Source organism: Haemorhous mexicanus, chromosome 4, assembly GCF_027477595.1.
Source record: "Haemorhous mexicanus isolate bHaeMex1 chromosome 4, bHaeMex1.pri, whole genome shotgun sequence".
Classification (NCBI taxonomy): Eukaryota; Metazoa; Chordata; class Aves; order Passeriformes; family Fringillidae; genus Haemorhous; species Haemorhous mexicanus.
The window spans coordinates 47,736,217-47,751,563 of NC_082344.1; the positions used below are offsets into that span (position 1 = coordinate 47,736,217).

The 15,347-nt window shown below is 38.0% G+C and overlaps 1 protein-coding gene across 2 annotated transcripts; it reads right to left on the reverse strand.

The window, feature by feature from the left end:
• Positions 1-1,218: 1,218 nt before the first annotated feature.
• VPS37A (VPS37A subunit of ESCRT-I) lies at positions 1,219-15,347 on the reverse strand. Of its 2 annotated transcripts, XM_059844733.1 has the most exons (12): positions 15,163-15,344; positions 11,580-11,654; positions 10,706-10,820; positions 9,767-9,867; positions 8,653-8,869; positions 7,594-7,664; positions 5,361-5,488; positions 5,214-5,272; positions 5,054-5,122; positions 2,967-3,110; positions 2,149-2,229; positions 1,219-1,950 (listed from the first exon to the last, which is right to left on the reverse strand). In XM_059844733.1, the coding sequence occupies exons 1-11, from the start codon at positions 15,285-15,287 to the stop codon at positions 2,149-2,151; spliced, it is 1,185 nt and encodes a 394-aa protein (XP_059700716.1). In that variant the 5' UTR covers positions 15,288-15,344; the 3' UTR covers positions 1,219-1,950. The 2 variants fall into 2 exon arrangements, with proteins under 2 accessions (XP_059700716.1, XP_059700717.1); XM_059844734.1 differs by lacking the exon at positions 2,149-2,229 and having other exon boundaries at positions 15,163-15,347.

A 15,347-nucleotide genomic window follows, 5' to 3' on the forward strand; every position in this document is an offset into this window, starting at 1 on the left:
TTTTGCCAAGAAGGTGACAGTGATGACGTACACCTAATTCTTCTCCAGAGCTGCAGAAATAACACTACTCATAGACACAAGTTCAGAACCACTTAGATGTTTATACAATGTAAGGCTTTAGTCAGCACATTAGCAGGAGTGCTATGTCAATATACAGACAGCACATTTTTTGGAATAAGAACCTCTAAAATTATTGCTTAAGCATTCCACTTATAAAGTGCTGGTTTTTTTTCAGACACCGAAGTATCTTTGATTTGGACCACAGATCTACTTTCTTAGGACATCTAATCTCAGAATTTGGATCAGCTTTAAATTAAGTCCTATAAAATATCAATGAATAGTTTACTCACCCTGAGAAGCAACAGTTTAGGACAATCAGAGAAGTATAACGAATGCAGGGCTGAGACTGAAGACCCACTAGCCTGTGGAACAGACTTTTTGCACTTCCATGATTTTGCTTACTCACTTTTCTCCATTCAGAAGAAATATCACATTTTGCCAGAAGAATATGAAATTTAGGACTGAAGATCAGTGATATAGAAAAGCACATGCTTGGATTGTAGTCTGAGATTTGAACCTACCATGTTCTGTGATCCTATCTAGGTAACACACAGGTAGAGTTTGGCTAAGAGGTTTATCTCCAGACTGCTTCCTGACAAGAAAGAAGCAGGACTTCTGATACATTACTTAATCAGCACTTTATCCTACTTACAACTCTCAAAATTGTACCATTCCTTCTACTCCTCCTCCTTCCTCCTTGACTGTCTCCATGAAAACCTAATTCGTTGAGAAGGTTAAGAAAAAGAATGTGCCTTCTTGCAATAGCAAGAGAGAAAATACATGCCTTATTTAGGACCTGTATTTTTCTCCTACAGAACACTGCATTTAGTTCTATCCATTCTCACCAGATACACCCCATCCCAAGACTGTCAGCTTACCAGAGGCAAGATCCTTTGATTAAAGCACAGAATTGAGTTTCACTTCCAAATTCGATCACTTGCCTTACCATATGACATTATGCAACTCCAACTGAATTAATTTCTTTGTTTCTTAACATTAGGAAAAAACAACTATGTTCCAAAGAACTCCAGAACTAGTTTTTGTAAGTTGTTTCTGAGTTCCTCACATGATGAACTTATTTATATTGCATAAAACAGAAAGAGGAAGGTGACCTGTGTATTATTCCTTTATGAACAAAAAAAAAAAAAAAAAAGAAAATTATCTTGTCAGATGAAAATTGTGTTTAATTAGTGGTGGGTACCAAACCACTTTAGAAATCAGTGCATCAGTGCTACTAAGCAACATACCAAATCTATGCAGATATCATTTATTCTATTTTGATTCCAATATAATTTTTTTCAACACATCCTTTGCTTAATCCCCAATCTACTTATCCAAAACACAATACAAGCTATGCTTAGTTTTCTACTATTACTTAGAAGTAAAAAAACTTGTTCTTTAATATTTTGGCTTCAAGAAAAGACAGCTTGTGAATCCACTGGCAATCTCCATTAAGAATTTTTTTCGTTTCCAAAAGCCTATCAACACTTAAAGTCTTCCACAGATTAAGCCAAATCTATGGTTAAAATTCAAAATACAAAAGATATGAATTATGTTTTTATAAAAATGTAAAAAGCTAGTCAAAATTACATGTTTAGATATTTAATCTCTGAACAATGGAGTATAGCAGCAGGGAACTTAAATATTGTAACTATCAACAATAAATACAAGAAATTAATGCAAAGATTGCAATAGAAGGATTCTTAAGTACAATGGGAATATAAAGAGACATTCTAATTTGTACAAAAACCATCCCAAGTCTGTATACAATTTTCTTCCATAAATACAACCAGATAAGATGAAATGCTTATTTGCAAATAATAGTTATTAAAAAGTGTGCTTTATTGGGGTTTTCATTCGTTCTCTTGGCAGGTGTAGTTTGCAGGAAGTCTGTAAAGACAAATTTCCATAATTAGGTATTTTAATTTTTCCAGAACTTATATTTTCAATACAAGTATATTTTCAACAACAGATGCAGAACATACTTGATTTCCACAGAAAGTGTTATTAGAACAATAAACACTGTAATCCATTAGCAGTTACCAGGTGTGTAACAATAAGGTAAACTGTTTAACAAACCATGTTTACCTATAGCGGAGCATGAAATTGGCTGTGCATTGCTATTGCCTGTTGAAGTTTTTCCTCTTTGGCTCGTCTGCAGTGGCAGAGCTATAAAACAAGACATATAAGACTGAATTCTAAATGCAGTTTTTTTATAATGCATACTGCAGTTTCTCCTTAATGATTTAGCTATTTCACAGGCTCTTTAAAGAAAGCCCTGCCTGACATACCTCTCTTCCAAGCTTTGAGCTGAACAATGGTCTACACAGATAACAATATTCTATCCAAAATTGTTTATAACAGGATTGTTTCCAATGTTACAAAATGTATTTACTGGACACCTTTAAAGAAAGGTACACTACTTGGTAAGTTACTTTTATCACAGCATGAGCAAGAATGGTGGTTTTTGAACCTCAGTTACTTATTTGATAATAGCCATCAACAGAATTTGTTTAAGAAGTTTAATAAATTAAACATTAAGGTTGCTTAATGCACCATGTCAGTTTATGTCAACCTTCCAAATCTGAAATTTACCATGTGGCTATCTTCCTGTATATCTATACAAGATACAGAAGAAATTGGCACAAAAATATCTGCAACAGCACATGAATATGGTCTAATGCAGGAGACCTTTGCACTCCCATCTTAGAAGTATGTGCTTTTGGAATGCAGATTATAGTCTAAATAAACTGAAGCCATTTAAGGACATTTTTTCCTTCTGTCAAAGCTCACTAAAGAACTGTTTTTTATCACAGGACTGCTCAAACTCTTAAAAAAAGAAGTGCCAAATTTATTCACTGTGTGTTGTACATGTCTTGGGTTAAAAGTACTTGTATATTACATACCGTTCTCTTTTCCATGAAACTACTAAGAAAGTCATCTATCTCTGTTTTGCCTTCCAAGAAGTCTTCTGCAATAGTATCAGACTCCTCTTCAGCTTCATGAGCAGCTACTTTAAGTCTGGCCTGCAGAGCACTTGGACTGCAACTCTAAGAAAATAAAAAGTCCAATGTAATATTAACCTGTCTGTTAAAACTTACATTTCCAGAAGATAAATGACTATATAAATACAGAATATGTGGAAAGAGCACTATTATTACATAAAATAATAAAAGCCTAAGTAACCAGATGAAGTTCCATCTCCAAGTTACAGCACAGCTTGTTAAACTAGAAAGGTTTCAATGTGAGAAAAGTGTTTCTAGTTTAGGTCTTGATACACAATCATTCACACAAACAAATAAAGTTTTTCAACTTTTACCCTACAGTGTAGAAAGCATCCAGCATGGAAATCTGACAAGTTCTCAAGTGCATGATTTCTGAGTCTAACATTTCAAGTGTCTTCAATAAATAGGGTCTACTTTTGAAAATCAGTTGTGAACCTGAGAAGTATAAAAAGGTAAAAATACACTTACTGTTCAGCTTTTAAATACCCTTGAAATGATTGTGGAGAAGACAGGAAAGCAAAAAGCACCTGCTCAAGAAGTAGATGGACTGCTAATCTAAATCAGTATAGTCATTTTTCTGTTCTTGTAAATCTCAAACCTTACTTCTGTTAATTGCATACAATTTCATTATTTTTTCTCAAATATATCTGGGCAGTCAAACAGGACATGATTCACATCCAGCAGAGTCTATACAGAGCCAGACCTGTACAATTAAGCTATTTATAGATTTTAGATGCTTGGCCTAACCTTCATCTACCCTATGGAAAATCTTTTACTTATGTACTTTGAAACCTTAATGTAATCAAAAATTTCCTGTTAAAATAATCTTGTACAAAATACGGAGAGTTTGCTTTAATAAAAGATGACTAAAATTTACCCAATACAAGTGAAAATACTTGTTTAGGAATTTGAAGGAAAGAGAGCAGGAGATACCATGTAGTGCACAGCAAACATCACTACATGAAGATACAGCATATATGGAAAAAAAGCAGAAAAATTCAACTGCTACTCCTCAACTCTCAGCCTCCTATCCATCATTAAATAGAATCAGCAAATGTAATTTAGAAAAGAGAATAGGGACCACAGCAGTGCGATATTATGTCCTGCTCTTGAATGGCTTCTTGCAAAAATAGGTTTATCCATGTCAACTACCTCTGCCCTCTCTGAAGTCAAAGGAAGCATTAGGAGTCAGACTATCTTGATTTTCAAGTGAGGAAACCTCTAATACATTTAGACCACCTATGAAATCATTTGGTTTGCCATCACACAACTTTTTGGTGTTTTTTTTTTTTTTTTTTTTAATTTGTTTTGTTATTTTGGGGGCATTCTGAAATTCAGGTACTATGCATTCTAAATTAATGGACTATTGCATTCTCAGGTGATAAGTCTTGCAAATTATGAAGATTTCAGTGCAGAAAGTGGTTTATCAGAAGTTACATCTTCAAATGAATACCCTGATAAACATACCAAGAAATTATTCTCCTTCTCAAATACTTTCTGAAGTAATAACTTCTGCTCTATTTCCACTGCAAAACGTGCAAGAGCATATTGTGTGAAGTAAGCATGCCTAGTGAATTGCAGAATTTAAGTTCCTGAAGTTATTGAGCACTTTCATCTGGTACAGTTTTACAATCTCATTATGTTAAATGAGTACCATTAATTGAACAAGCCTTCTTTAAAAATTATTCTATTCTTAAAACTGGTTTGGACTGGGATTGTACTAAACAGTTACAGATGTACATCACTCTTTTCTTCCAACTTTGCTTCTATTGTAGCAGTAAAAAATAAAAACCCAATGAGAAAAACCCATTATTTTGCTTTTAACATTTTGGTGCATCATTCCATTATTTTCATATTTGATGAAATACTTAATCTGCTTCATATTAAATGAGAGTTTAACCAAATAAATATTCTTAATGGTTAAAGAAACAAATCAAAACTTCAGATTTATCGAAGTATTCTTAAAGGACGCCATGTAGGAATTATACCTCACTAAGTTCATGCTGTCTTTGCATCTTTTTTTCAAAGGCTGCTTTCAATTGCGTGAGTTGCTCATACTGGAAGAAGAAGAAAAGGAACATTATCACCTTGAAAAAATTCCAGATATTACCACTCATATTTCTGAGGATGATTTTATCGTTAACTTACTTTATCCAACACCGTCTGCCTTTTTGCTTCAAGACTAGGCTCCAGCAACAGGTTTTTTTCTGAAAAATAAAATCACCATTACTACTTTTTTTTAAAGGATTTAGCTCACAGAACAAAGCCACACATATTAACATTTTGACAGCTTACTTGCCAGCTCTTCAATGCTTTTCACTAACTCATCTCTATCAGTAATGACCTGCTTCAGCTGTGGAAGAGTCACAAACTGTTCCAGTAACACCTCCTCTTGCTCATTCATACTGGTCAGCTGTGATATACTGTACTCAAACAGAAAGAAAGTACATTTAAATCTGAAAACACCACAAGTAAAGTAATTAATTTCTTCCAAAATCTGAGGCATTTTTTGGGACTTTACAAATACAAGACACTTGACCACAACTTATTTTTCCACTTTCTCCTGGAGCTACTATATGCAGCAGTGAATTTAAAAAGCAGCATGTTAAAAAATATTTCCCATTTCAAACCTTACTTCCCATAATGCTACAATAGTGGGTTGACTGTGTTGAACTACCAGATGCCCACTCAGCTGCTCTCTCTGTCCCCCTCCTCAACAGGCTATGGAGAAAAATCTCAGGGGTTGAGATAAACACAGCCACTTACCAGTTACAATCACACACAAAACACACTCGGAAAAATTTAACTGAATTTACTGTCAATTACAGTAAGAGTTAGATGGTAAGCAAGAAAAGCAAAAACTAAAACACTTTGCTCCATTCTTCCTTAGGCCTTAGGCTCAACCTCATTCCTTCATGTCCAACACTACCTTCCCCCCCACCCCATCCTGTCTCCCTCTCCTTGGGGCAAAAGGGGAGCTACAAGTGTAGCAGTCAGTCCCTAACAGTTCATCTCTGCTTCTCCTTCCTTCTCACACTTCACCCATGCTCCACAGACTGCAATCAGTTCCTGGCAGGAGAGACTGCTCCAGTCTGGGTAATACCTGGCTGCAGCTTCCTTCAGGGCATATCTGCCTGCTCCAATATTGGGTCCTTCCTGGACTGCACTGTGGGCAACTGATCCAGCATACTCCTCTCAGCTACAGGGTACATTTTTTAAATACCTATTCTACAGCAGTCTTTTCCAAAACTTCTGTGGACTGTGGAAAAGTAACTGCTCTGGTACTTGGAGCACCTCCTTCTCCCCCTTCTTCCCTGACCTTGGTGTTCGCAGAATTATCACATTTTTCCATTCCTCCCCTCAATCCTCACTGCCTCTGCTCTTTCTAAAATGTTTTCAGAGGCAGCACCTGCTTCACTAATGGACTCAGCAGTCCTGCAGTGGGTCTGCTGCCAAACCAGCTGTGCCTGGCAGAGGGGCAGCTCTGGACCCTTTCTCACAAAGGCCACTGAAAAAGCCCCCTTTACCAAAACCGCGCCACATATACAGAACAGAATTATTCAGACCAGCTGCAATAGCACTGTCATTCAATTAAACAACCAACAGAAGAATCTGGAATTTTAATCCAGTCTTCTTGAAAGGACCAGGCTTGATTAGAATATTTTAACAAATTACACTTTCCTGCAAAAGTCTTAATTTGCTGTTATGTAATAAGGATGCTGCCAGAACTTAAAAGCCAAGTCAGCTAAACTAAGCATGAAAGTGTCAAAGCAAAAGAAAAAGCAACCCCAGTTGAAAGGACTGAGTTTTCAATTGCTTAACTACAACACCACCAGAAAGATGTGAGATCTGAAGGAGTTTATAGCAAATTTGTAACCTATTCTACCCCACATAACTGATCTAGGAAACTGTTTCATTAGATCTGAGCAAGCTCAGAGTAATAACTAATACAGTGTTTGAATAATGACAAACAGATGAAAATATTTGTGTAGTACATGTGTAAAGTATTTAGATGTAGCAGTGATTTGCACTGGGACAGCAGACACATTAACCACCTGGATTTGTCTAACCCAGCTTCCCCTGAACATGCTGAGCTGCTCACAAAGCAGTTCCCCATTTACCTTACACTACAGTCCTTTGGTGTTTAGGAGAATGTAATTTTTGAATCAGCCTCAAGCTGTCCCATTTGCTCCTTCAAAGTTATACTTATTGAATTACTAGAAATGAAGTCCCTTGCAAGGCCTCAGAAAATAGCAAAACATTGATAGTAAGAAAAAGTGAAAATAAATACTCCTTTTCCTGGTGTTGAATTAAATACTGCTCCTGCTGACAACACCCTAAAGAAGCAGCACATCTGCATATAAATGACTCCAATACTTTGGTATCTGGTAGTTCCCCTAATTATAATTTCTACAAAATCCTTTTAGTGATGAGTACAGACTTCTGACAAAAATCAGATAATGGCCAGTAGTACAGTGCAGTGCCTTTCAACAACTATGGAAAGTTCAACTACCTTCTGAAAGTTTACCTTAGTTCTGAGAGCTCTGGAAAGGTATCAGGAATATCAGGCATCTTGTATGTAAATCCATTCTGGCCAACCTGAATCAAAATTGAGAAATGCTTAGTTGATTTTTAAAGTGCAGTTTCTTGATATTTAACCTGTTTAATCAAGAACTGAAGATGAATATTTTCTAGCAAGAAGAGAAGCAGAAAAAGCAGTAAGAAGCAGTAACACTAGTCTCTGAACAGAAAACAACTCAAGCAATGCAACAAAATGCTTGAAGATGTCTGGGGTGACGTGTCATAAAAGATGAGTCAGTTTTGGAGGAAAATAATTCTGTTTTGCCATGTCCTTCATCTGGAAACAGCAGTATGACTGAGGAAATACACAGGAATAGTAAAACTCAGGGAAGTGAGAACAGAGAAGGAGATTGATATTTTGATCTCTTTCATGTGGTTTTTAAAGCCATAATCCTTCAGAAAAGAAATGTTCTAGACAAGAAAAAACAGTTGTAGAAAATTTAAATTCCATAAAGCCACAAAAGTACCTTCCAAGCCTAAGAAAATTTGTTTCTATGGACATGATTTGATTCAAGACTAAACATTTAGATACGAAGTTTTATTTAAAATAAAATTCCTTCCAGAGTTCATCAGCAATAAGGAGCTTGAGTATAAACATACAAGATAAAACACTACATATAAAGACACGAGATTGCACATTGCCCTCACCTAATAGGTTCTGAGCAGGAAAGAAAGAAAGAAAGAAAGAAACATTTTCTGTGGTTAGAGATACAGCTACAGCTGCCCTATGGGGGAAGTGCAGCTCCAAAACAAAACCCCCTATAATCAAAGACCCTTAGCATTAACACTAGTTTCATTGAAACTCAGACAAACTTGTTGCTTTGACTTCAAGTTCTAAAAAATTCTTCAATGCCAGAATGACAGTTTTGTTTCCCTAGCACCAGCAAAACAATGAAGTGCACTCACTCAAGTGCTTCCTTGAGTTTTACAGCAATGTCCTGTGTGCCCCCAAGGGAACTTATGCCCAGTGTCTGACAGCTTAAGCAGCAAAACTCAGCACACTGACCTGCAGCACCGCTTCTGCTGTCGGAACAGGCAGCGGCAGATCAGCAATCAAGCCATATGAGGGAGCAGCAGGCTTGTCTGTAGTGTAGCTTGAAGAAACTGGCTCAGAAATGGGCATGGGTGCCATTGTTCTGTTTGTTTCTTGAGGTGGATATGGAGGGAGAAATGGAAACCCCTGAGGAGCAAAAGGAGGCATTCCAGCTGGTTTGTTGAAAAGGCTAAAAAACAAACAAAACCACAACCATGAGCAACCATTTACAGCACATCTCTTGTCATGTGAATTATAATTGCCAGACCACATATAAGACATAAGAATGAATTTTCAAGTGACCATAAACTTTGTATTTTCTGTTCTCAGTTACTTCCAATGTAATAAGCCTTTCTGTCTAATACTGCAAAATAGTCTAGAACTCCATTAACCTACATTCTTGTAAAACAGCCAAATACACACTTACACTCTTAATTATGAGAAAACTACTTCTCAAAAATTTATGACAGCATAATTTTAAATTGTTTTCATACTAAAGCTGTAAGAAAAACATCTGTGTCACATATTAGTTCTTATTTATGGTATAGCATTTAATAGCTTGGGCAACACACATGTAATTATTTCTAAATAACAAGAATGATTTTTTTTTAAATTCACAACTGCAGCCACATCTAAACTTAGTATCACCGTCAGCCATGAGAACCACAGTTGTACTGATACAATTGGAATTTACTACAATTCTTTAAATCACAGAATTTCTGTTGCACCTGGTGCAAAAGGAACGGCCCTAAGCCTGGGATATTATGAACTGAATATGAAAAAACATAACTGCTCAGATCATGAGATACAGCTAATTCCAGATCTCATCTGGTAATGTAAAAATTTCTTTTTCAAGAAAATTGGACATAAAGTTACATTAGGCATGTTGATCCAGTAACTCCAATGAAATCTAGTGTCTTTTCTAAAAACAATCAGGTCATCCACCATGCACATAAAATTGTGCAAGGACAGGGAATCTAATTCTTCCAGTATATCCATTACATTACTCCTGTCTCTGCCCTCCTTTTAATTGATTTAGTTGCTTTTTAAAAAATTAATAGACATTTATTATGTTTAGATAACTTACTATGGAAATGATGTTGAGCTAGGAGCTAGAACCGGAGGATTCTTCCAAAACTCATCCAGTAAACTCTGAATAATTTTTCCGAGATCTGAATGCATTGTAAACTGGGAAAAACACAAAACAAAATCCAAAGAAGAAGAAAAATTATGTCTGGAATCCAAGAGTTCCAAAATGTGCTGAGCTTGATTATACTCACGTGACAGTGCTTGAAAAGCTATTTCAAACATACTAGCTAATCCAAACTGTATATACATAAGCTCCAAATAAAGTGATAAAGCAACCCAGAATTGAACAGAAACTAGAAGTCTTTTGTATATTCTATTATCAGTGGAGAGTCAATGAAGTACCACATTTCTACTGAACAACCAAAAATCCCCACTTCAGTTACCAAGTTACATTTGTGCCAAACAACAGAAGAGGAAAAAAAAAATCTGAGCACAAAGGCACTAACTACATTCCAAAAGAGTCAGAACCTCCATCCACTCAAGAAAAAATAGGACAATCTTGTTAACAAAAAGACCAGCATATTAAAATCCTGAATATTCGAGCTAAAACCCTGACGCCATTCTAATAGGATTAGGCTAGAAAGAACTATGTTACAAAACTGTCTTAAAGCATCCCTCTCCTTTATTTGGAATACACTGGAATGTCATTGGAAGAGCTGTGCAATTAACAATAACAAAAAAAAAAAGTGATAGTAATTTTCCAAGCCTTCATAACTTAAAATAGTTTTAGATACATGGAATACTCAAGTCAGAAATGGTAACAGTAAATAATTAGAATAACTACTGAACACTTCTGAATTTGTTTTCAGGCCCTGAAATACAGTTTGAAAGAGATTAGGATCTATACTAATCTTTTTTACCAGGAGTATCAACAATAATCTAGTGTTTAAAACTGCTATTAAAAGTAGATCTGTGTGAAGCTACAAATTATACATACATTATTTATTAATGGACCAGTCACATATACTCCCTGCTTGTCCATTAAATGATGTCTCACAGGTGGGAAAACACTGATGACTGGTTTTTCCTGAGGAAATTGAGGTGGAAGCAAACTGCAAATATAAGAATAATTATTACTACAGTGACACCCCATGATGAAGTTTGCATAAGAAGGCTTCTTATGCAAATAAAAAGTACTATTAATTACATAAACATACTTCTCTATGAGAACCGTTATGGACAATGAATGAAGCATATAAAAGGATTATTCAGTTACAAAATTTGAAGTCCAACAGATTGGAGTACCAGACTTCCACAAAACTGAAGAAAGCATTTATTGGGCAAAATGTTAAGTATAATAAAGGAGCAATTATCACAGAATACTCTGAGTTGGAAAGGACCCACAAGGATCACTGAGTCCAGCTCTTAAGTGCATGGCCCATACAGGCACTGAACCTGCAGCCTTGGTGTTATTACAATAAATCACTTGAGTTATGATCCAGAAGCTTCACCAGGGTAAGAGCATGGAGTTACAGCAGACTAAGAAATTACCAATCAAATTTATTTTCAGTGGCAGGGAATCAACATTATCAGAAATCCTCAAGCATTTTCCCCTAGTTACCTTCAACTAAAATCACACAGCTATCTTAGGAACTGTGAACAGTAAAATATGATTTTGCTCTCAGCTGAACATCTGTATCTTGTACAGAGCCAATTCCACCCAGATCACTATAACCTCTAATCCAAATTCAGGTTATGGTTCCTGAAATTAATTATGAGCTGGGAGCAGCTAACATTCTATTAGCACTTTTTTTTTTTTTAGAATAATTTTAATTCTCAAGATGTGCATAGACACAGCCCACTGTACTTACATGTTAATGTTAATTGTCAAGTTGTTTACAGTGAATGGCAGTCGATATTCCACATCTTTTTGTATTTCTGCAATGCTGTCAAAGAAAAAATTGTTAGCATGCATTGCACAGTCAATACAACAGCTAAAAGTCTAAAAGAAATTAGCATGACCTCAGATATTTGTACTTGGTTTAGTTTTGAAAAGCCCTGTAAGAACAAAATTGAAAATGCTGGAATAAGCTAATAGTCTTCAGCATTCTATATTGAATATTAAGATTAAAGCAAAAAAATAGTGGATTTAACATTTAAACCTCATACATGGTCACAAGCAAAGGAACTATAGTAGGAGAAATCACACTACTCACACTTCTGGCAACAAGCTCAACTTATTTTTCTCCCATTGCTGGCTTAATTTAAGGCAACACATCAGTGTTTTTTTAATACACTCAATTTTATCTGATTAAACATCTACTTCACCAAGGCATTATATCAGGTTCACATCGCTCTGCAACACTGCCTTCAGATCAATATACAGAACATTTATTAGATTAGGCATTCTTCCTTATGAGATTACCCTACTATTTAACAGTAGTTTTTGCTATGTGCACCAAGCTCACTTGAACTTGCACAAGCTTTCAAGAAATATCTGGAGTAGAGTTACATTTAACAATGTAAAGCTTCAGTGACACTCAAGACCCAGGCCCTCCTGAAAGCACTGATGAGCCTTACAAAATCTAGTAACGTCAAATCCAAACTTCTTTTTCCTGCAACAGGTAAATTACAGAGGGAAAAATCCTGAATTGAGCTACATTATTAGGAAGTTGATTTCAATACTCAAAGCATTCTACAATTTCTATGCACAGCAAGACTGTTTTGAAAGAGAGCAACCAGAGAATGTGGAGGAGGTAGAGATGAGGACTTAGCTCAGAAGCAGAATTTCTAGATAATATGAACATATCTAATCTGAGAGTAAAAGACAGAAGGGCAGAAAACAAGCTTCCTCTTATAATGAAATCAAAACAAACTGTAAAAGCAGACTGATTGCTCTTCCATGTATTTTTCCAGCTTGCACCTGGTTAATAATACTCTCCTCTGTAACCTAAGGCTTTCTTATACAGGGGAGGGAACACAGCTCCAGTGGGAAATAATGGCAGATGGGTGTTCCCAGAAAACATCTTTTGATCCAACTTCAGAAATGCTCCTCCATCCACTGCCAGGTACACTCCATACAAGTCCTTCCTCAAGAAACCCAGAACACATTACCTGCAAACGTGTGTTAAGAGTAGTATTGGGAGTGTTTTGTATCCTTCCAAAGCACTACTGGGGCACTACCTGGTTTTGAATTTAAAAATTCAAAACCAAGTCTTTAAGAGCTTGGGGAACAAATGGGAGTAAGACACTAACTCAGCTATGGATCTTGCTTTCTGCAGGCTGATCTTATTCCTCTCATAGACAACTCAGTATTTGCACTTTCCCTGTGAAACCACATGCGGTTTGAAGAAAATACCAAATATCTTCAGCACAGCAGAATTCAAATCAAGGGTTCTGCTGTGTTACACCCCACACCACGATCTGCACCTTCTCATTCTTAACTGAAGGATTCTCCCTGGAATCTCTCATGCACATTCCTGCCCTGTAATCATCTGTTACACTTTTCATTAGCCTGCTGCAAAATCCTTTTGAGAAGGATATATAATTACTCTTCACTCATGTGGAAACTGGGGAGGAAGATGAGGACAGGCAATGAGGAACAAGAAAACCAGAATCTCATTGAGCTATTCAAATGGTTATAACCCTGCTTAGGAAAAACCTTCAACTAATAACCTTAGTTGTTGCTTCTCCAAGTGTACTAGAAAAATTATAAATTCTTAACTTTGTCTAGAACAACAGCAAATGTAAAAAAAAAATATTTTTAAAAGCAAAAATTTTATTTCAAGCTCCTAACCTGAGAGAGATTGTATATAGGAAAGCTAGCTGCTTTACTGAAATTAAGATCACATATACCTGAGCTTTTATGACCTAAGACAAAAACCAAACCTGACTAATTTAGTTAACTACAGCATACCAAGAATTTTGAGCATTTTGGTGAAAAACAACAACAATACTCATAAAGGAAAAACTTTTGGGCAGCTACCACATCCCTACCCCTCACCTCAATTCCCTCTCTGCCTGTGCTTGAGCTGCTGCCTGCACAAAGAGTAGCAAACCATTTCAGCAAGCTGACTGACAAAAACCTGATCCCCTTTTTGGGGACTTAATTCAGGATGAGCTCATGTCACTGCCAGATTTTTAAAAAGTGGGTATAAACAAAAAGCCAAGTAAGGCCAGCCTAACAAAAACTTTTAAGTTAACTAAGCTCCTATATGCCCAAAGGAACAGTTCCTGAGAAAAGTGAACTGTCTCCAAAATATCTGTGAAATTAGCTCTGAACAGACTTACACTTGCTTATTCAAGCAACAATACTTAGAATGCCATCATATTTGTGTTTCCTATGTGATAATTCAAAATATTAGGAATGCAAACTATCTGCAGTTATTAAACCTGGAAATGCATTTAGTATCTCTTCCACTCCTAGTGTCCATCTGATGTGACAGGAAGCATTCTCTGTCCTTTTTCTGAATTATTTTGGATGCAGCTACGATTTCAGTTCTACAGAAATCCTAGGAAGTTGTATGTCAGTAGAATGCTTACTTCACTGTAACTATAACTTCTAATGTATGAAATGTGGATCTCCTTTTAAAATGTGAGAAGTTTTAAACGACTAGGCAAAACAGGGTAGGATACTGCCTAGAGGGAGTACCTCAGAATAAACTGTTTTGCTTTAAAATCGTGGATGTTGAACAGGAGTAAACACAAATGCACTCTTCTGACCATCTAAACAAAACTAGTTTTTAAGGAGCAGCCAGTTTTTAGCAGGTAGCACTGAACACCAGGAACAACAGTTTGTAAAGCCAGTAGGACTGCTATGCCACTGTAGCACTGCTGGCAGGCCACTGTGCCATACAACTCCTTGGTGCTCTACGTTCTAGTCTCAACTTTGAAACAACTGCGCTATTACAAGCAGCTTCCAGAGAGGCTTTATCCCAAGGCGTAGTCGCGTCACTTCGAAGACATTACAACCCATTAGCAGTCTTTCCGGTCAATAGCAAGTGAAACCGGGCACGGCGACTTGCGCCCGATCACCCGGCCAGGTCACACCGAAGCCAGCGGGGACGCCTCCCCGACAGCCGGCTGGACTTTCAGTTTCCGAATTCTTCCTCCCAGCCCGCCGGGGTCCCACATCGCACTGTCCTCCGGCGGAGACCCCGCGGCACCGCGGTCCCGCCCGGCGGGACCCTTCGGCCCCGGGACAGCGCGGGGTTGGGCCGGCCCGGGCTGCGGCGCCGTCGGCTCGGGGGCCCTGTTTACCCACACGGCCGCGAGGACCCAGCCAGGCCTCACGGGGAGGGAACGGGACGCAGCCGGGTCCCCGCGTCCGCGCACAGAGAGACACAACACGATACCGACACGCTACCGACGCAGCGCGGTCCCACTGCGGCCCCGGTACAGGCGACACAGCGCGGCCCTCCCGCCCCCACCCCCGTGCCCGCCGCGGCCACTCACGAGGCGTGCGCGGCGCGCAGGGACTCGACCTGGCGCTGCCGCTGCTGCTGGAGGCCGGTGCGCGCGGGCGGCGCGGCGGAGGCGGGGGCGGCGCCGCCCTTAGCGAGCGGGAACAGCCAGTTCATCGCGCGCACGGCGGCACCGGAGGGGCGCGAAGGCACCCGCGGCACCGCGCGCACCTAACC

Bases quoted from the DNA above. Each gene is read 5' to 3' on its own strand.
- VPS37A (XM_059844733.1), bottom strand. From the start codon at position 15,287: ATGAACTGGCTGTTCCCGCTCGCTAAGGGCGGCGCCGCCCCCGCCTCC. The intron at 7,665-8,652 runs GTCAGTGTGCTG...ATTTTGATTCAG, and splicing joins CAGCAGAAGCGGTGCTGCAG to GTTGGCCAGAATGGATTTAC. The intron at 5,489-7,593 runs GTAAACTTTCAG...GTTTGAGTACAG, and splicing joins CCAGAGCTCTCAGAACTAAG to TATATCACAGCTGACCAGTA.